The sequence below is a fragment of the Nelumbo lutea genome, chromosome 6, assembly GCF_056320005.1.
Source record: "Nelumbo lutea isolate HS-2025 chromosome 6, American lotus-T2T, whole genome shotgun sequence".
Taxonomy (NCBI): domain Eukaryota; kingdom Viridiplantae; phylum Streptophyta; class Magnoliopsida; order Proteales; family Nelumbonaceae; genus Nelumbo; species Nelumbo lutea.
In genome coordinates, this window is record NC_142689.1 from 4,518,939 (window position 1) to 4,540,855 (window position 21,917).

Consider the following 21,917-nt stretch of genomic DNA (forward strand, 5'->3'; position numbering starts at 1 on the left):
CATTAAACACTAAGTCAAGCCTCTTCATTCTCCTTTTTTACTTACTTTTCTGAAAAAATAATAAAAATGGAAACTTTAGATGTCAACAAGACTGACCAAAATCCAAAACGTTGAATAATTAAAAAAAAAAAAACAAAAACAAAACCAAAAGCAGAGGAAAATAATAAATTCATAAACTATTGGGAGCATGGACTGGGCCCTGGGGTGATAGAAAGTAGAAATAGGTCGGTCTCTACCTAAAACGTAAAGCCTCTTGCACTAGAGTTTGAGGGCAGGGGACAAGGGCCCGGCGCCAACCCATTCACACCCTATTAATGGAACTAACCCATCTTTACTAAGCTTTCATGCATAAAATCAAGAATCATGTGAACCCTTTTTGGATTCATCTTCTTTTTCTCTCTCTCTCTCTCTCTCTCTCCATATATATTAAAATCAAGAATCATGCGAAACCCAATCTTCAATTTGCTCATCAGTCATCACTCATCAGCAGTTGAAGAAGAAGGTGATGAGGACTGGACACCCCCACCCCCAAGTATCTGATAAATGATGATAATTAAACCCTGCAGACTTCAAATGCGTTGAATAAGCAAATTAATAATTCATGTAGAGAACAAAATAAACAAAAACAATAAATAGTGATAATTATTACAAACAATGAAGATTTTCTCCATCAAAATGGATAATAAAACTAAATATCGAGATACAGCCACACGGTTGAACTAATATAAAACTAATTAATATAGCTAGCTAGGCAGATTCTCCATTAATGGATGGGACTCGGGTCGTCGCATGGCTAGCTAGAAATTTAATTTAATTTAATGAGGCAATCCATCATCTAGAGCTCAGCTGCTGCTAGTGAAGTTGGGGGTATCCTCTGACAGAGAAGGAGATGAATCAGAAGAGGGCCCAATATTTAGGGGAGAAACAGAAAGGGTCGTCCTCAGGTTTCTACGTCCCCTCGCCCTGATATCGTCGATCATCCTATGCACCACACTCATCTTAGGACGATCTTGTGGCATTGGGGCCAAGCAAAGCAAGGCCACTTGCAGCAGGGCCATCATCTCTTCTTCCATGCCTTTGTATCGCAGTAGCTCAATATCAAACACCTCCGACGTCCATTCCTCTCTCACAACACGCTGCGCCCACTTGGCTGGACATGTTTCTCCTTCGCTTATTGTTGCCATTTTCCCTGTCAGTATCTCAAGCAGAATGACTCCGAAGCTATAAACATCGGATTTATTGCTAATTTTCCTTGAGTTGTTTATGTTGCAGTTGTTATTAAGCGTTAATTCCGGGGCCTTGTACGCATTGTTTGATGATGTTGATGGTGCGAGGAAGAGCTGGTGCAGCGCGAAGTCAGAAATGCAGGCATTCCCCGCTTGATCAATAATGATGTTCGACGATGTCAGGTGTCCGTGTTCCAACTTCGATTTGCATTCGCTGTGCAGGAATGCCAGTCCCTTAGCTGAGTCCGACACCAGTTTAAGCCTTGTAGTCCAATCTAGTGGAGTTCTTCCGGGTCCTCGATTTCCTGCAACATTCTTCAATTCTCTGTTAGTTCGTCACTGATTCAAAGAAGAAATTGCATGGAGCTTGTGAATTATTAGATCCTCAATTCATTCTCTGACTGTAAATTTCATCATTCAGGCTTACATCTTCTTTTATTCATAATAATTCATAGGAAGAAGAAGAAGAAGAAGATGGAATGATATTCAAGTAGGTAGTGAACAAACAGAAACAGACCGTGTAAGAGAGAGTAGAGGCTTCCATTCGGGAGGTAATCGTAGACAAGCAGCAACTCTTCTTTGGAGCACAAGTAAGCTCTGAGGTTGACGATATTGGAATGTCTCAGCCTACCAATCTCTCTCAGCAACCCATCGAACTCCTTCCTCTTCCTCCTTTCCCTCGCCCGCTTCACCACGAAGACATCCCCACCGTCCATCACTACTTTGTAAGTGGTCCCTACAATCCCCTTCCCCAGCATCTCCGCCGAAGATTTCAAAAGATCATCCACTCTTAGACCCTTTTTGCACCCTTCGAAGATGACCGTCTCCTCATCCTCACGCAGGCTCCATCCGCGGTACCTTCCTTCATACCCATACCCGTGTCTCTTCTCTGGTTCTCTCCTCATTTTCTCTCCGCCAACGCCTCTCTGATAATGTCTGGTTCGTCGCTTCCAGCAGCAGTAGAAAAAAACAATCACCGCCACGACCACCGACACATCCACAACTACAATGGAAAGTACTACACGATGACTCAGCTTCTTTCCTTGTTCCTGGGAGATCTTCACTGGGACCGGATCACTCAGGATCGTTCGATTCGAGCACTTGTACGGTAACGGCTTCCCGCAGAGATTCTTGTTGTCGGCAAATGAAGAAGCTGCGAACGAGGAAAGAGATATCGGAATTTGGCCGGAAAGATTGTTGCTTGAAACGTTCAAGTCTATAACCGGCACAAAGAGCGAGGATAGTGTTCCACTGAAAGAATTGGCTTCCAGGCGAAGAGTTAGCAAGTGCGGCAAGCGGTTAAGCTCGACCATGGGAATGTGACCTGAGAGACGGTTGTGGGAGAGGTCGAGGCGGCGGAGACGATGGAGCTGGGAAATGCCAGCGGGAAAGTTACCGGAGAATTGGTTGTGGGAGAGGAAGAGAAGCTTCATGTTGGTCCAGGAGGAGAAGTTCAAGGAGGAAGAGGAGAGGGCATTGTTTTTGAGGCTGAGAAGTCTGAGGTGGGTGAGGGGAGTTAGGCTGTGGATGGGGCCGGTAAGGTTGAGATTCTGGAGGATGAGGCGGGTAACACGGCGGTTGTTTTTTCTGCAGCTGACGCCGAGCCATGAGCCGGAGCAGGGGTCTGACGAGTTGGACCAGGAGGAGAGGGAGTTGAAGTGGTCAGAAGCAGACTTGAAATCTAAAAGCGCGTCGAAATCAGGATTACAGAAGGAGAGAGAACAGAGAGACAGAAAGGAGAAGAAGAAGGAGGGCAGGAAGACTGTGAGCAGAGTCCAGAGCTTCATGGGTGCTCTCGTAAGTTGCTCTGTTCCTTGTGTGCGGGAGGTGAGGGTTTAGGTAGAGAGAAAACAAAACAAGGGAGACAGTTCTGTACTAGTTCATATAATAGAAGGAAAAGAAAAGGACAAAAAGGTAAAATGACGTTTATTAACGTTACATTAGGAATTTAGGACTTGGGAGTCTGGACAAGTGGCTAATATGCAATGCAGGCTAGCAGTAAAAATTAAATTAAAGGAAGAAAAAGGTTAAAAGAAACGATGGATAAACCGCTGGATGCAATCTGGATTGTTCGAATCGAACTGCGAGGAATTTTTCAGCGTACAGATGCATCATGCACCGTAACAGGTCGGGTTGAGAATGGACCCGATTTGATAATACCCGACCCATTTGGGGCGTCAGTGCAAGAAGTGGGGCTGATAAAAAGTGGAATATTAATGAATATAATAACTAACTCAGTCCGAGTATGGTACGAAAAAGGGATAGGGTAAATATTTCTAGAAAAGATACAAAGTTTTTTTTTTTTTTAATATTGTATTTTTCTGGTGGAGATGAAATAGCCTGATGTCGGGAAAACTTTTGACTTCTCCATGTTCAACTGCCTCGGCAAGTCTGTGTGAAGCCCGGTTGAAAATTTAGCTAACATTTTACACTGCTTCGAGTTAAGATTTTGAACCAGGTCTGTTAAGCCTAAGCCCAATTCATGAATAAGTCTACAGTTGGAATATGGAATAGAAGCTGAAAATATTCTAAGCTTACACAGGCATTATCAAAACTTGGGCAACATGATAAGATAGATATTGGGATCGATGATCATTCCGCCCCTAAAAAGTTGATTAGAAATCAATAATATCCCTGAATTTTAAGTCTTTTTTTTTAAGTTTAAAATCTCTTTAGTATTTTTCTTTCAATAACATCACCATCACCATCTCAAAAATACTAAAGTTCATATCTATCTATATAAAATATTTTAAATGCTGATTCCATGGAAGTTTAAGAATGACATATAACACAACATATTCCAAATTTATAATGTATTGACATTGCACAAAAATCTGACCCCCCCCCCCCCACAAGATTGGACACATACAAAACCTGACCCACCCTATCCTGGTACATGTCGGGATAGTTAATTAAACAATTTTAGAATCCATTTGTGGCTCATCTAGCTTGATGAAAATTATTCTTTCTTCTAAAATAAACCTACAATCAACTTTTTTTTTCTCACCTAATTTCATAATTTACAACTCCACTCAAATGGTTAATGTTAGATTTCAATAAAATGTTGGGGTGACAAGTTCTCAATTAAGAACAACCACTCAACAAAAGAAGACAAAATTCCAAAGGTAGGTTATGTCCATATCTAACCTACCCCTTTCAAGACCCAAAAATAGCTGGTAGGAATAGTGCTAGGGTAATTGTCTTTACCTTGACTAAAAGTATTACAAAGTACAAAATTTATCAAGAGCCAGCCAGGATTTTCTCATGGAGGAGGCACCATATAAATTTTCAGAGAAAAGAGGACCACTATATTAGGACATGGGCCACCTCCTATAAGGGTACTCTCAGAACTTTTTTCCCCAACATTAAAATCTATATTAATTATAATTTTGCCCCTTAAGACAAGTGATGAAACTAAAGGTTTTAACCCTATTCCAAATCAAGAGACTAGAGGTGCTCACAATTTGGTTAATCGTTGGCCTTTTTTATAAATCTTATTGGTCTTTTGGTTTTTGGAAAATCGAAAATCAAAACCAATCAATTAATCAGTTAACCAGTTCAGTTTATTTTTTGGTTTTTTTTTATTTATAATATAAATACTAAAAATATATGCAATATATTATATTATTAATAATATATAATATATAGATATTGATCTATTTGATTAATTGTTGGTTTTTAGTATTAGTTTACTGAAATCAAACTAGTATTGATGGAGGGTGATTTGACCCAACCTCCTCAGAATGTGACACGTAGACGTGACTCAACACAAATGACAGCTCAGTATAACAGTCTGGTTGCGACTAAGTAACGAGCTCGCATGACAGCTTGCTACATTATAACTCGCCACAAGATGAGCTCGCTACAGCGCGAGCTCAAAGACCCCTGATGTACTGAAAGGGAATACTCCAAGACAAGTCTATCCCAGCTCGCGAGATAGGATAACCAGGTCACTCCAATATTTAGGTAGGAGAATTGCCCCAAAGGAAACCTCAGGCAAAATCACCTTGAAATACCTCTAGGAGCTCGCTACATGGCAGCTCGTAACAGGATAGCTCGCTACTAAGCAACGCAACATTTTCATGAAGCTTCTATCTGACAAGACCGTACCCGTCAGACTGCATCACGTCCCCTGACTAACGGCGCAGTCCCTGTCAGCCTGGTAGACTGCACTCATGTCTCTCGACAGGTAGTGGTGTGTCTGTCTTTTCCGGGACATGTCACTCATCTGATTGAGTAGTACTCTGCAACGGTTACCTGCACAACCCTAACAAATAACAGCTACGACAGAAGTCCAGTGGCGGTTACGCCTGATTTGACAAGAACACCCATATTTAAGAGCCCCATGATCAAAGGGGAAAAGGTATCTTATATCTTGAGTTAATCTCGAACTTTCATTGATCTAGCACTATCTACACTCTTAGCTCTTTTTGCATTCTTTACCGCTCTCTCAAGTGTTCTAAATTAAATGAATATTTTGATTCAATTTCATTGGTTTGATTTGATTTTTGTTTTTTTTTTTCATGAACACCCCTTAAAAGATGGGTATTCTACGTTCAAAACAGATATAAATAAAATAACAATAATCTGCCATATCACAACTTAATTTAGGGCTAAAAGAGGAGTCCCCATGTTCTCCTGACCCTCAATTGATGGAAATAAATTCAACTCAGAATTCCTTTCCACGTGTTTCAAATAAAACCTTTTCTTAATGAAGAGAAATGATATATACTTGATCCACTGGCAGTTGTTCACAGGGTGTCTCGAATATGATCTCTAATATATATATTTGGGCAGAGATCAAATGGGAAATGTAGATGCAACCTTTGAATGGAGGGGTTTTGTGGAGCTTAAAGTAGGGTTTTATGGCATGGTTGAAAATTGAAATGCACCAAGGATGGGTCTTTTCTTGCATGAAGAGGGACCCGCATCCCTGACACAAATGGCCCTCTAGAAATGGAACTACATGCTGTGGAGATGATAGAGCATTGAACATGTCGGACCATATTTTTTGTAGGTCCTGGAAAGGACTCACTAGTTGACACGAGGAGCTGAAGAGGCATTTTGATCTGGTTCTTTAGCACTATGGACCCATCCCATTTTAGATATTACTTTTGGGCTATTGCAGTTATTTTTGCTGGGGTTATTTTTAACTAAGTGAACATACATCTACAAAGGGAACTTCAAGTACTAGAGGCTAAAAACATTAATTGATTCCAGATGGACCAAGTGAACAGACATCTAAATAGTGAGTTCGGGATGTTTTGGAACTTTGATTTGATTTATGTGGTTGGGAAAAAAGGGGAAGAGAAAAGCAAGGTATGGAGTTCATGATGTAGACTATAGGATTAGACACGTGGCTATCTCTGTATATGATGGATGGTCCAATCGGCTAGATGGTTCTTCCACATGGCTCGAGTAGGAGTAATTATGTAGGGAATATCCCTACCTGACCCAGGAAATCTTTTTCATATTAATTTATTATAAATCCATTCCATCATATCAACATATTTCAATACAATATTTTAAATGAATGTCCTAATTTATAAAAAGAAGTTTCTATATAAAGCTATGAAAGTCATGTAAAATTCTAAAGTTATTTCTGTGCTTACCTTTCTTGTATTTATTTGTAGATTGTCAAAGCTAGACTACCTGAGGGAAAAACTATAAAAGAAATTTGTGAAGAGAATAAATGACAATACTATTAAACTGGATAGATAAAATTGTCTTTTGGGCTTCATTTGTTTGAATGTAAAAGGGGCAGGAAATTATTAAGGGTGAAACATTTGGGCTCTGTTTTTCCATTTTTGTGATGAAAACTTTGCTATCATTGTCTAATTTTCTTTTACATAAAAACAAATTAGAATGGATGGAAAACAAAGCTTTCACTGCAAAACAATAAAAGAGAAAAAAAAAATAATAACTAAAATATTTCAACTGAAAAGGCTTAAATATCTGTCTTGGAGAGAAACAAGCTCAGCCTTGACAAATTAGGAATCCACTAATTGCCTCTTGGTGCTTTTTCTGCAAACTAATCAGAAACATACATAAGAATCTGAAGGAAAGAAGGTATGTTATAGCTATATTTGACATCTTTTTTCTGATTGATACACATAACAGAGAAAGTAAAAAACATGTAATCAAAAAAACATAAGAAAATTTTCAGAACAAACTTTAGGTTGGAATGCAAATATAGATACAAGAGGAAAGAAAATGTAGTTATGACCACACTACTGTAACCTTTGTTTGGTTGCCAAGAGACAGTGAAAGAATAGCAAAAATTGAAGGAAAATCTCTATTTTCTTAAGGGTATATAATTGCCAAGAAAAGCTTTAGTAAAACAAGCAGTTACCAGGTCCCATCTGCTACCCCACTTTGCGGTTGCAATTTGCACTAAATATTGCAGTTTCAGATAATTTTACAGGAAAAATAACTACTATTTAAAAGACGACTTTTGGAATTAAGAATATACTGTAGTGGGTCCCTGTCAGTTTATTTAATTGGCCAATCAAACGCTTATTTTGGGATTTTCTTAAGAAAAATTCAAAAATTTCTTTCATTCTGTCATAACAAAACAAGCTATAGGAAGAGAACTGAATTTGCCTTTGCTTGATAACATAACAGCCTCCCAGTAAGGTGATGGAAACAACCTTGGAATCGTTGAAGCACCTCTTCAAAGTTGAAACATCAACCTCACCAATGACCAGACGCCATTTGCAGGCTCTCTAATCATCAAATGTTTATTAGTCTGGTATTATTGTCTTCAATTTTGGCACTTGGTAATTGATTGATGATGAGACTAATTTGCAGTATATATGTATATATATTAAACTGGTTCATGGCCGGGCCAGGCCGGGTTTTACTCTTCATTAACAGATTTTTTTAAGGCCCAATCCCGAGCCCGGCCCTCAAGTGAGAGTAGGGCCCATTCAAAACTAACTGGCCCATCTGGCCTAGAAAGTTAATGCTAATTTTTCTCTCAATCCCGAACCTGCCCAAATATAAATATAACGTATATATTATAACTATATTATATTTATAGTTTAAATATAAATGTACCCTAGTGAATAGTGATCATTTGTTTTTCTGTAAAATTCTAAATACAAAAAATTAAACAAAGAAAAAAAAAAAGCAAAAGAAAAGGGGGTAAACTAAACAGACTTCCCCAGCTTGTGTGGCAGCGGTTCATAGTAGCTGAACTGAAAAACCTATTGATTTGTCTTTTAGTAGATCAGTCATTAATTAGGGTTTTTTTTCGTTTATTTTATTTCACTTTATCTTTTGTTTGATAGTTAAAAGTCATGAAGTAGGTTGAGAGGTCTGTCCTTGATGGCTCTGAATGTCATGTTGGGTTGGTTGATTACTATATCCCAAAATATTTCATCATACCCCTACCTTGGAGGCAAGGGCGTCCTCGATGTTCGGCTGTCATGTACTACAGTTATTGTACAAGGGTCCCATTGGCACTCAAGAGGGGCCCAGGGTGTTCAAGAGAATGTGAGGAATGAATCCCCATAAAATGTCGTTCTCCCCATTCTTCACAAGACCATAAGAAGCCCAAACAAAAAAAAAAAAAAAAAAATAATAATAATAATAATAATAATAATTGCCTGATTCTGTGATTCATCTCTCCCCCTTAGGTTTGGTGTTCCCTCATCCTCAGCTAGCCCTGGGAAATAGGAAACAAAAACAACGCGAACAGAACCAAACAGTGCTCTATTAAGGGTGGGGCTCCGCAACTGTTATTAATCACGGGTCGGCCCCTAACAGCATAAGAGTATTGCAGCTTCCAATCCTTGACATTGACTTCGTAACAATACTTAAAATAAACCGGTGTGGAGTAACAGCGGCTTCAGCTTTGCCCACGCGCCCTACTCCAACCAAATAAAAAACAACATTCATCATCTTCAAGCAAATTACATTTAGATTCATTATGTTCCAATTTCCCTCCCTTGTTTTTGAATTTCAGGAGAACAGGAATGCATGTCATTCAACTAAAACAATATAAACAAAATTTTGATGTTATTGCATTCATGCTTTTTCGCAACCAATGTTGTTTCTTCCTCTTTCACTTCTCTTCTCTGTTTCTCAGATTTATCATGATGTTAAAAGTCCAATACACTTGAATTAAGAGACCAACTTTTCTTTTCTATCAGCAGTCAAAACCTTACTTCACACATTACTTCCCCTCTTACACTCGCGGATCCAGACATTTGCAACTCAGATAAATTACAGTTAAAAGGGGAAAAAATTCCAGAGAATGCCCAAGCTTAACATCCTGAATTGATTCATGGCCTGGCCCCCTTCAGTAATCCATATCATCCATTACCGGCATACGATTTGGCACTGAGCTACTTGCATCTGGATGGTCCACAACTGCTGCCTCACTTGTTGTCAATAGTAAAGATACACTGCAATTCAAAAATAAAGATTTTTCAAGTATAGTGAAGGATTATAGATCTGTAAGAATACCTACATAAATAGATTTTAATGTTCACCTGGCAGCATCCACTAAGGCAGTTCTGACGACCTTGAGAGGATCTATAATTCCAGCCTTCACCATGTCAACATACTCACCTGATTCAGCACAGGAAACACCCATTGCACCAAGGTTAGCATTGTATCAATTATAATAGTGTCAATAAGCATAGCAAATAAACATTCCAACTTGTGTCCATGCATATTAAAATTACAACGAAAAAGGACCAAACCTCTAGCTGCGTCATAGCCCAGATTAAAATCTTCTTGTTCCAATAGTTTGCCAAGAACCACCGAACCATCAACACCAGCATTTGAAGCTATTGTGAATGTAGGTGCCTACAGCAAACCAGCCCTCCATTTTTAGAAACAATTTATAGATAACCATTGAAAATGACAGATATCAGAAAGGCAGCAGACCTTCACTGCATCCTGAATTATTTGGATTCCCCGTTTTTTGTCACTGTTTGAAGTTTCAAGGTTCTCCAGTGCTTTTGAAGCATACAAGAGTGCCACACCTCCACCTGTCAAAAACAATCAAGATCTGCTTGTGAATAAAGAAACATGTTTATCCATTGCATAACCATTATAATTCTACCTGGCACAATGCCCTCTTCAACAGCTGCCCGTGTAGCATTTAATGCATCCGTAACCCTATCTTTTCTTTCTCCAACCTCTGCCTCACTAGCCCCTCCTACCTGGAAAACATGGGAAAGTTTTAATATAAGCACCTAAATATTAGCCAATGCAGATTGCAGTAAGGGATAGATATAAACCTTGAAAACAGCAACACCTCCAGATAACTTAGACAACCGCTCCTGTGCCTTCTCCTTGTCAAACATGGCAGTGCTTTTCTCTATGGATGTCCTAAGCTGTTAACCATACTCGTATCAGTATTTGTCATTCTCAGCACTACTGCTTTGTTATTTATGGGTGTTTGCATGATTAAATAAACATATTCCTCTTAGCATTCGGGTTGAATAACATCATATTTACTTATTCTTCTTTTCCATTGTGCTACGCAAACTTGGAGAGATTGGGGAGGGTAAAGGCAGGATTTGATACCAGGTCAGTGGGTGGAGACAACATCCACCAACTGTATTTCAGTTTATGGAATTTGGACACCATAGATGAAACTGCACATCCTCAGTTTTCCACTTTATAGGTGGTCTTGAGGGAAGCAGAAATGGAATTATCCGACATTGATTTTTTTTTTATCAATAACTGTGAATTATTAGAATTATTAATATGAAAGGTTACAGAGCAAGGGAGCTAAACAGTCTTAGCTCCCAGCAACAACCATTGAACACCAAAAAAACGATTACAATACAGCCCAAAATATAGAATTTCTGTTCACCCCTTGTCTAGCTAGACCATCTGCCAATGAGTTCGTACTTCTTTTAATGAGGTGTTCTGTTTCTTGGGGAGGGGGTGCAGATCAACAAGGAAAATGTGGAAATCAGGAATCTCTCCACTGTTCTCTCTTGATGTGCAACCTTTTTTCCAGAAATCAGAGGGGAATATCAATACTAAAGGTAACTTCAGTAACAGCCAAAATGATTTTCTGTCACGGTACATCAATTTCATCATTTCATGTCACACGTAAAATTAGACTGCAGCAAGAACTCCTAAAGGGAATAATGAACATATTAAGTTGTTAAGAATTAGGCATGCAATTCAGGTACACGATAAGTGATAACACAGGTCTCACAACAAACAATAAACATTGGGCTATGATTTCCATCAACACAAGCAATTTCCTTGATAAATAAAGAACAAAATGAGCTAAAAATGAGGGGCCACTGCTTGGTATGGTGGTAAAATCTCAGGCTGACAAGTATGAGAATGCAGGTTTCACAAGTCTGAGAGTTGTCAATCTGCAAAAATGCTGGAGGTTAGGTCCATATCCAATCTACCCCTCCCAAGGCCCCAGATAGACAGGACAACATCGGGTAATGGCCTTAACACAGATTAGAAATAGAACACAGTAGGACAAAGAATTACCAAGTGAACTTAATTATCTTCGTATTTTCTTTTTCATTTATACTGTAGTCTTACATAAAAATAGAAAAGATCTTAATATTAAAAACATGCATGTACCCTAAGAAGGGTAACATGCTTATTGTACATATAACTCTACAGGTTAACCAAACCACTGAAAATGTATTAAAATCTAGCCAAATGTCACATTAGTCACCATAAATGTTGGGCATAATCACTGATAAACAGTTGAAGTTTTATACTTTTATTCAATTTTCTGCTCTTCACTTAGGCACCAGATAAAAAAACAAAAGCACAAAATTTTGGTTGATGAAGTGATTACCTGCTCACATCTTTCTTCAATCAGTTTCTTGTCACCACCACCATGTAGAATAATGGTGTCATCAATAGATATTGTGACCTGTTAGAAATAAAAATAAGTTGACTCCCATAGAAGGTTAATGCAAGCAGAAATGTATATTACATACCCTTTTAGCAGTCCCAAGCATTTCAACTTGGGCTTTATCAAGACTCAAACCACAATCTTCAGAGATAACCTGCATATATGTATATTGAATATTACATTATATCCCTTCAGCAAATCTACAACAAAAACACTAAGGTAGCTTATTGCATCTAACCTCTCCTCCAGTAAGAATGGCAAGATCTTCCAAATTTGCTCTCCTGTTTTCTCCAAAACCAGGGGCTTTGATGGCACAAACCTACAGTCAATGAAGAAAACACCAAAATTTTCTCTGGTGAGTTGTGAAAGCCGATAATTTAAAGATATGAACTGAGCTTGACACAGAACAGAGACAAAAGCATGAAATCATGCATGCTTGAAAAAAGAATGTCATTCTTAGCAGCAGTATGCCCCGTGGAAATCACATAATCTACAATAAAAGATTATTTGAGAAAGACAAAAAAAAAAAGCATCAATCACTAAAATACTGAACCCCATCACTACAAGGTACATACTGGAAGTTTTGCACCACCCAACCTGGAAATAAAATACAACAGAGAGCTGGAAAACAATCAATTACCTTAACTCCAGCACGGTGTTTGTTTAATACAAGCATTGCCAGTGCATCACCTTCAACATCTTCAGCCACAACCAGAAGGGCTCTGTTCTTCTGTAATAGAAATATTGATCATGAGAAAAAAGAGATTATTACTTAACTTTTAAAAGAAGTTCCTCAATCACAATTGCACAAGGTAGAATAAGATAAATGCTCTCAGGGAAAATAATCCATCATGAAGAGAGGCCATTACCCTCACAGCTAACTCCAATATTCTCACGAGTGAGTTCATGTCTGAAATTTTCTTGTCATGAATGAGAATCAGAGGATTTTCCAGTTCCTGCCTACAAATGAATCACAATATTCAAACATGTTAAACCCTCTGACCACGCATATTTGTGCAGTCACAAAATGTGATTATCACCAGAAGTAAAAAGTGAAAAAAGAAAGCATTTAAACCTTAGATCTCAGCTGCATCCTCCAAGCAAAAATAATTAAAGAAAAAAATGCAACTGGTCCACTCCTCCTTCCCAACACCTTAGATGGGGGGTTGGGATTGGGTAATGGGTAAGTAAATCTTGGATTGTGTTGGGTTTGGGAATCTATTAAATTTCAATGGTCAATGGAACTGAACCCAATATAGTTGAAATTCTTCAAACTGGGCATCCAACTTGCACCCTTTATGGCCCTTACTATATCAGCTGCATCCTTCTTTCAGAGGAATTTAAAAAATTACATAGTAAAAAATATGATGGTTCTATTGCTTTGCATAGTCTTTTACAACTCAGCAATTTGAAAGTTTCTAATAAAACCAAATAGAAACTTTTATAGTTGATAATTTAGAGTTTGAAGTAAAACATTGTATACAACCACAAAAAATTGATCTTTACTTACACATTTCTGAGTCTTCTCGTTAGTAATAAAATAAGGAGATATATATCCCCTAGCTAGCTTCATCCCTTCTACAACTTCCAATTCATTATCCAAAGTATTTCCATCCTGCAAAATTTACAAATTCAGACAAATTGCATCTTAGTATCAAATTGTACAAACTCCATTTGATTAGAAATAAAAATAAGTGAATATGTGTGCTTACAGCAACAGTGATGGCACCTTCCTTCCCAACTTTCTCCATCGCTCTGGCTATCAATTCCCCAATATCGCGTTCACCATTTGCAGAGATAGTTGCCACCTGTTTTGAGATATGATCAATCAGTGCAGCGAATATGCAAGTGTAAAAACCAAATAGAGGCATATGAATAACAAACAAATTCCCCTAGAATGCAGCATTAATACAAAGTAAAAAGAGAGAAAGGTTGGAAATGGAAAATAAAAGCATTGAAGATGATAAATAACAGTAAATAAGCTTTAAATTTATTTACAAGCTTTAGTACCTGGGCAATTTCTTCTGGTGTGCATATCATCAATGCTCTGCTTTTCAAGTGAGATATGACAGCATCTACTGCCATATTAATACCATGGCGCAGATCCATTACATTTGAACCAGCTGCCACTGACTTACAGCCTTCAGTAAGTATCGCCTGAGTGAGGACTGTTGCACAAGTGGTACCTGTAGCCAATAGGGGGAATATCTTCCATGATTAGATACTTCTACATAGGGATGCATCATATAAAGATCAGATATTCATTAATAATCACAAGATCAGATGCTGATATCAGTATCATAACTTCATAAGCTCTTATTCTATGCATCAAACAATAAATTGAAATGCAGCAATAGCTATGGGTGGACACGAGTCTAACTATTCGCCATCCATTCAATCTCAGCTCACAAAAAGTTTGATTTAACTTAGTACAAATTGAGCTTTGAACTGAACTTGAGGCCAATATATAGGCTGAATTGCTAATTGAGACAAGCACAAATAGTAAGAAGCTCAGCTTGTGAAGCCCACGAGCCTAATCAAGCTTATATATAATATTTTTAACTTTTCATATGTATAATAAGAAATAAATTATATACATAATTTTTAAGTTTTTATATGAAGCCTGGCTCACTGTTGAGGTCGAGCCAACCCAAGGTCAAACATGAGCTTTTGAGTCGAGCTGAACTTGAGGTAGTATTTCTAGCTTGAGTCAAGCTCAAGCCCTAATTTGAGTCTTCTGCTTTTCTGTCGAACTGAAATAATAAATTCAGCTCAGCTCAGCTCATATCCACCCCTAGCAATAGCCATTGTTGATGACATTGTCAGGGGATGGCAATATGTGGCTTCATCAACTTCAGTAGACACAATTCATGCCTTTAGGATCCCCCTCAACAAGGCAGCATAAAACTCAATCCTGATTGATGTAACTTAGGGAACCTGGGGAGAGGAGATCAGGGATTGAAAAAGTATTCAAATTTAACATAGGAGAAATCTTGATCATTTACACTGGTCCCATTGGCACAGGATACTCTGGATATGCAGAGCTGCTCTCCCTTCTTCAAGAGCTGAGATTACCCAAGTCTCTGGACTAGGAAAGGCTGATTGTAGAGTGACATTCACAGGTTGTTATAGATGGACAAATGGGCAATCAAAGAGATTTATTGCTATACTTGCATGCACCATGAGAGACCAAATATTTGGCATCTAATATGAAGACCTTGTTCAGATGGTGCCCAAATCAGTAAACTCCATAATTGATTCCTTAGTAAGAGAAGCCAATCAGCCAATAGAGGACTCTCATAGTCCATGATGTGTAACATTGGGACTCTCATAGTCTTATAATCCTACTTTTGTTAGCTCTTTCCATTTTATTCTGATTTTACTACATCACTAAAATTCTGGCTCATCCCAAGTCCCAACTAGACACAGCTGGAAGCATGATGTGGACGCGTATTGGGAGCAGCAGCAGCAATGATCCGGTGTTCTCATCCTATCCAATTCGGCAGCAACAGTCTTATCCATTCAGTAGATTAGATTAGACTATCTTGTTATCTTATCTTATTAAGTTAGTAGATTAGATTATCTTATCTTATTAGATTAGGATTAAGAGAGACTTATCTTATCTTATCAGTCTTATCTTATCAATATAGAGTTGGAGGTCTCCCTATTCAGCAAGGAGTCTCCCTAAGAGCAGGACTCTTGTAATCTCCTATTTAAGGAGCCACTGTTATTGAATAAAGGCATCCAGAATTTCAGTCAAAGAGAATAGTAAAGGAGAGTTAGGGTGATCTCTTGGACAAATCACCCCTTAGGTCGCCACGATAGGGTCTGCACGAAAAGGGAGGGGCAAGGGGAAACTCGAGGTTCTCCCCGTGGATCAACTCGTGACGAGATCCTATGCCCGGGCCCATAACAAAGCATGAACCCTCTTCTGACATTCTGCTCTACTAAAGGCAAGTAAAACATTGAGAAAGTTAGCATGCATGACCTAATTAAACGTATTATCTATAACTAGAGCATCTATTTGCAATTCCCATAAGGTAACCCTATTCTAGTTGAAAATTTTTCAGTAAGTGACTAGAAGGAATAGTAAAAGCATGAACTCTTGTTGTATAAGGCAAGGTTGTATTGGTATTTTTTTAGGTTTTATTTTTTTTTTCGAAACTGGTTCAGAGGGGCCGGTTTAAGGCCCGGCTACCCTCTGAACCAGTGTCTGACCCAATACAACCCCTGGAAGGGTGTATCAGGAATCCATCGGCATGATACATATCAGACGATACGTATCGATACTTTGAACCTTGGTATGAGGTCCAAAAGCACAAATAGAGTAAATTCAACCCCTTCATGTTACAAAACAGGAAGGGGTGGATTAATTGGTAAAATTGGAACAGGTTAACCATAGAGACAAGAAATAACATTAAGAAGTTACCATCTCCCGCAGTGGCATTAGTGGCTTTGGCAACCTGCTTTACAAGGTCTGCACCAACATTTTTAGCTTTTTCCTTGAATTTGATGCTTTTGGCAACAGTGACACCATCCTTCGTTACCTTGGGACCTCCATGACTTTTCTCAATGATCACATTACGGCCCTAGATAGAATGGAAGGAAAGAAGACAGCAGGCAGTAGAAAAATATCAGCAACTTCATTCTAGCCTGAAGGCTTTCATTTGCCTTTATAACACACAATCATGTATCACTTGGACTCTAGAACATTTCTCAGATGTGTTAGGATATTATGTAATAATAGGCCTCAGTCCTCAAGAGAAATTAATTATATCAATAAGAATCCTGCTTGAACCTAGAAGACGAAATTTCCTGCCCAAAAAAATTGTTTCTTCTAATTTTCCTTCCAAATATTCACAGTAAAGCATCTTCAACTGTTTTCCAGCCCCACAAGTGGAACCTATTTCTATATGTGGACATAGCAACTATGCAACTTCTGCGAATGCTGTAGATCTTCCCCAAAATGGCATATGGTTGATGACAGATTACAAAGAACAACTGTAGATCCTAGAATAGGATATTTTTTACCAGTATCCTAGAATAGGATATTCCATATCAAACTATCTATAATGATCTCTCTAAATTCTCAAAAACATTCACCAATGCTTCTTGAAAATTAGCTAGTTTTGTTGCTTGCCGAAGGCCACTCAGAAAGAAAAAAGGAAAAAAAAAAAAAAAAAAAGAAAGGGAGGAAGAAAAACGTTACCTTTGGCCCCATTGTAACTTTTACTGCTTCAGCAAGCTCAGCAACACCCTGTAGCATGGCCGCCCGAGCGCCAATCCCAAAGTTGATCTCCTTCGCAGCATAGTTTCTGCTAAGGAGAACTATACTATATACCTTTACACGATAGATTATTAACAAGAAAGTCATACTCAAATAGACATAAACTAGATAATCCTCCCCATTAAAGTAGAAACATTAATGAAAAAGAGGATAAAAAAAAATATGCATATGAAAATGACCGGACGCAACAACATTGAGCACGCCAGAACCCAAATTTTGCATTGATGTGAAGACATGATAGTTGATCATCAGATCAATGCAATTTTTTTTACTATTAATTGAATGTAGATGGTTCCTCCAAGTAGTAGCTCAGCATCAATCCACATTGAAGGGAAAATCCAAAAAATAAATAATAACAACCAAAGGTGGTGACAAAGTGATAAAGTACCAGTTTCTTCGAAGTAGACGACCTGTGGGAAAACATGAAATTTGAGTAATAAAAATTTTAAAAATATCCAAACGAAATATACACGAAATGAAACGGCGGTGGAGATGAATTACAGAAAAAAGTAGAAGTTTTGGTGACCTCAAACGACGCATACACACCTGATCGAAGAGGCTACGCTTGCAGCTACTCGATACATGGCGGGAAGAGGAGAGAGAGAGAGAGAGAGATTTTGGTTGAGATGGTTAGGGTTTTAGGTTTCGCCGGTTATTCGGTGAGATTTTTACAGGGTTTTGGAGGTAAACCACATATAATGCTTGTACACCAGACTACATGCAGCTCTCGGATTCTCCTTGGTTTCCAACTTTCCACTTCCACGGTTCCACCTTATTATGGGAGATTGTTCCTAATGTGCAGCTGGATGAACCAACAAAGTGATGTAGTCAACAGATGTGGACTCTAATGTGCTTCATAATATATAATTTACAAATCTATACTATATATAAAAGTGAGAATGTATTGTGTAAGTTTGTTTGGAATAAAATTATCCATTATTTATTTGCTTGTGAAAGGGTATAAAAGCTTTAATGTTAGTTTTAATGACTATTAAAATGTTTATATTTGTGTATTTAATCCATGTCTAATTGAAAGGGTTGAAAATGTAACTTAAATTGTTAATTTCCACCTCATTTAATCTCCTCTAATTAAATCTTATACTTAAGGTATTAAATCCCATTTTCTCTTATTAAATCCTATATTTTTAAGTTATTTTTCACTAATAAACGCTACTAATTAGATCTATGTCAATATTTTTGTCAGCATAAATCCATGTATTTTAAAATTGACTCCAAAACAAAACCATTCTTTATCCAAGTGGTGGTTAAGCAATTCAACATCCAAATTAAATTGATTAATATATGAAGACATAATCATGTAATAAATTTTTTAAATAAAAATAAATTTAGAAAATTACAAAAATTATGGAAAAAGTAGACACATTTACATAATCAAATTAAAAAATAAGTGTAATAAACAACAATTTTTTTTATTGATAATGAAAATGAAATACATAATTTAGGACTAGCCAAAAATGAAATACAAAAATTAATAATAAATAGTTTAACTTTTGGGTTAAATGTATTAAAATTTAACATCATAAATAAATAATAAAAATTAATAAAATATAAAAATACAAAAATAAAAAAAATGCATACAACTTGCAAAAAAACATTCAAACACATGTATAATATCATATATTTATCTTATTAAACAAAAAGTAAGTGTAAAATATCAGAATTAGTTTTACACACAAAAGTACAAAAAAAATATAGTAAAATTTGAGGATATCCATAATTCTATATTTAGACTACTATAAAAAATATAAATAAGATTGTGGAATTTTATTTTAATTAAAGTATTCATTTTTTAATTTGATCCCTATTTAATTGTGAGGTTTAAATTGTAATTTGAACTACTACTTTTCATCACATTCAATTCACTATATTTAAATCTTACATTTTTTTGATAAATGAACCAAGAATCAAAGTATCAACATATATCAGCCTGTATCGATTGATACTTATCATGCCAATGACTTCCCGATACGCCCCTACAGGGGTTGTATTAGGTCAAACCATGGTTTAAAGGGTAGTCGGGACTTTAACGGACACCTCTGAACCGATTTTGAAAAAATAAATAAAGCATAAAAAAGAGCACCGATACAGGCCAATACACCGTTAGTTTGAACCTTGAAATGGACAAAAAAATATACATAAAAAAAAAAAAAAAAAACATTACAAAATGAAGAATCTAGCCAAGCATTAGGGGTGCAAATGGATCATATCATGATCCAATCCGATCCTTTTTGTTGAATTCGGTTATCCCATGTCCGAATCTTCTTATTTAAATTGTTATATTTTAATATTTTATTATTTTTTAAATTAAATTGGAATGGATCATATCCAAATATTTGACTTCCTCATTGAATTCATATTCAAATCCATGTCTATGAGATGTGATTAGATCTTTTGTTAATAGTATTGGATCAAATTCGAATATACCCTAATTCAAATTCGATCCAATCAGTTTGCATCCCCACCAAGCAGGTAGGTTTGTCAATGATACTTGAAACTTCACAATTCAATCCGATTATTTCATATTTGGATAAAGTATTTATATAGTCATATTTAAATTTTGTTCAGATTAATAATAAAAATAAATAAAAAAATACATAAAATTTTATATAAAATTTTGGATATATTATTACTATCATCATACCATTAAAAGATTCATAAAATTACCCTATACTATTAAGTGCAAGTGCAGCAACTTCACAAGTTTCTCAGCCTTTTACCAAAACCTCTTTACCTAAACTGACTGGACTGAACTAACAGAGGTCCTCTTTACGTAGGCCTGTTAATGTTTATGCAACTCTTAGATATGAATTAGACCCCAGAAGTTTCTGCCTGTTGCCTTTGGGTAGGCCTGTTAATGTTTATGCAACTCTTAGATATTAATTAGACCCCACAAGCAATTGCGATGAACTCGATCAGCACTAATTACAACATTAGTATATTTCATCCGTCCTTGTTCCAGGTGGAAATAATGTTCATCTGCATTTTGGCTGAAAAAGAAGGCAAGTTGAGTGATCGGCCATGCATGTTCTTTTCAACCTTCTCCTTGAACTCAATCACCATTTCATCGGTCCTTCATTTCTTAGCTGTGCTGTGCTGTGCTTTGACCGGCCCATAGAACATGTGGTTTGTACTGAGGATCAGTAATCAAGTATTCTCCTTTCTGATCATGGACAGATTATAATTATATGCCATGTTTAATAGCTTAGTTGGTCTTTTCCGTCTCTTTCTTTTTCTCCTCCGCTTTGGTTGAAGTCACAGGATCGATGCTTATGATGATGCTCAAGCATGAGAAGCAACTTGTTGGGGGACCATACAAATAAAAAAGTTAGTATTGAAGTTGGTTAATTTACTCTTATCAAACTTTGTTCTACTACTGCCAATGCCAACAAAAAGGGCTGCAACCAAATTAGTCAGGTTGGATTGACCTAGGCCCTAGGGCTGAAGTACGTCCACGTTCCGGTTTGGATTGAAGTCCCACATGGAATTCACTCATTGTGACTTTGTGGGACCGTTGCACAACGCATATCATTTGACAAAAGGGAAAAAGGGTATTATGGTCAATGCAGAAGGCAACAGGTGGCGTTTCGGACTTTTCACGCCGGTATTGCTTTCAGTTTGGTGGCAATTGGCAAAACAAAAAAGGAATGGGATTCTTCTATTCGTGAATCGTGATGTTGCCAAAACTCAAAAGTTCTGGATTAAATGGAGACATTGAGCTCCACTTAAAAAGTTAAGACTTGCTCTCAATCCTAGAGAGAGAGAAAAAGAACAGCTAACAGCAAGCAATTAGCATGTTTTTTTTTTTTTTTCTTTTGTCCTAGCCAGGTGGGACCTATTAATAAATGGTGTATCTTCATCATTCCTTTAATTTATTAATCAGTGTTTTTTTTTGAAAAATAAACTAATATTATTTAGCAAAAGATATTGTAAATAAACTGGTCCAACCAGATAAATGGGTTAGCCCACCAACTTCTATCAACAACAAAAGATTTTGCCCTTTGAGCCAAATTAAGTATGGACAGCCACCGTAGCTTCTCTACTTGATAGAGTGATCTTAATTGAATTAAAAGTTCTCCATTTTAACTGCAACTTTTTGCAACATCACTCTAGTAAAAAGTGGTATATTTTATGTTTTTCTTATACTATATTATTTAATCTTTTGGAAAAAGTAGGAAAATACACGATGCAGAATTCTGAATTACAATTAGCGCTCTTTCCCAATAAACCACATCCTACCCGTGAATTTGACATCAATTATGCATTCCCCCTATACTTTGAGCCTAATAAATTCTGATATTAGCTGATTGGTTGATTGATCGGAATGGATGAATGTAGAATATATAGAGTTGGATCTGGAAGATAAAGGCAGATAATCGTAAGTCTCTTGTCGGATAGTTGGTAAATGTATAATTAAGCGCTTGAGGTTTGGCGAGGACTCGGGAGTACTTATGACGTACCCTACTAAATACTAATGCAGCAGCTCTTGTCCTGTTGGCCTCTTCTTCAGTCTTTTGGTCTTCCC

At 37.1% G+C, this 21,917-nt stretch overlaps 2 protein-coding genes across 2 annotated transcripts; both read right to left on the reverse strand.

Moving 5' to 3' along the window:
* Window positions 1-574: 574 nt before the first annotated feature.
* On the reverse strand, window positions 575-3,107 carry LOC148846941 (putative leucine-rich repeat receptor-like protein kinase At1g68400). The gene is made up of 2 exons (XM_088950321.1): window positions 1,744-3,107; window positions 575-1,531 (listed from the first exon to the last, which is right to left on the reverse strand). The coding sequence occupies exons 1-2, from the start codon at window positions 3,011-3,013 to the stop codon at window positions 843-845; spliced, it is 1,959 nt and encodes a 652-aa protein (XP_088806447.1). The 5' UTR covers window positions 3,014-3,107; the 3' UTR covers window positions 575-842.
* Window positions 3,108-9,231: 6,124 nt separating this feature from the next.
* Window positions 9,232-18,230, reverse strand: HSP60-3A (heat shock protein 60-3A). Its single transcript, XM_088948435.1, has 18 exons — window positions 17,921-18,230; window positions 17,763-17,784; window positions 17,297-17,428; window positions 16,517-16,676; window positions 14,098-14,273; window positions 13,800-13,895; window positions 13,598-13,702; window positions 12,957-13,043; window positions 12,728-12,817; window positions 12,326-12,406; window positions 12,173-12,241; window positions 12,028-12,105; window positions 10,481-10,576; window positions 10,303-10,402; window positions 10,125-10,228; window positions 9,938-10,043; window positions 9,725-9,803; window positions 9,232-9,637 (listed from the first exon to the last, which is right to left on the reverse strand). The coding sequence occupies exons 1-18, from the start codon at window positions 17,956-17,958 to the stop codon at window positions 9,532-9,534; spliced, it is 1,725 nt and encodes a 574-aa protein (XP_088804561.1). The 5' UTR covers window positions 17,959-18,230; the 3' UTR covers window positions 9,232-9,531.
* Between the last annotated feature and the right edge of the window lie 3,687 nt (window positions 18,231-21,917).

Excerpts from the sequence above, each read along its gene's own strand:
- LOC148846941 (XM_088950321.1), bottom strand. The coding sequence starts at position 3,013 with ATGAAGCTCTGGACTCTGCTCACAGTCTTCCTGCCCTCCTTCTTCTTC. Across the intron at positions 1,532-1,743 it reads CCTCTACTCTCTCTTACACG|GAAATCGAGGACCCGGAAGA; the intron begins GTCTGTTTCTGT and ends AGAATGTTGCAG.
- HSP60-3A (XM_088948435.1), bottom strand. The coding sequence starts at position 17,958 with ATGTATCGAGTAGCTGCAAGCGTAGCCTCTTCGATCAG. Across the intron at positions 12,407-12,727 it reads AACACCGTGCTGGAGTTAAG|GTTTGTGCCATCAAAGCCCC; the intron begins GTAATTGATTGT and ends CATTGACTGTAG. Across the intron at positions 10,044-10,124 it reads TAATTCAGGATGCAGTGAAG|GCACCTACATTCACAATAGC; the intron begins GTCTGCTGCCTT and ends GGTTTGCTGTAG.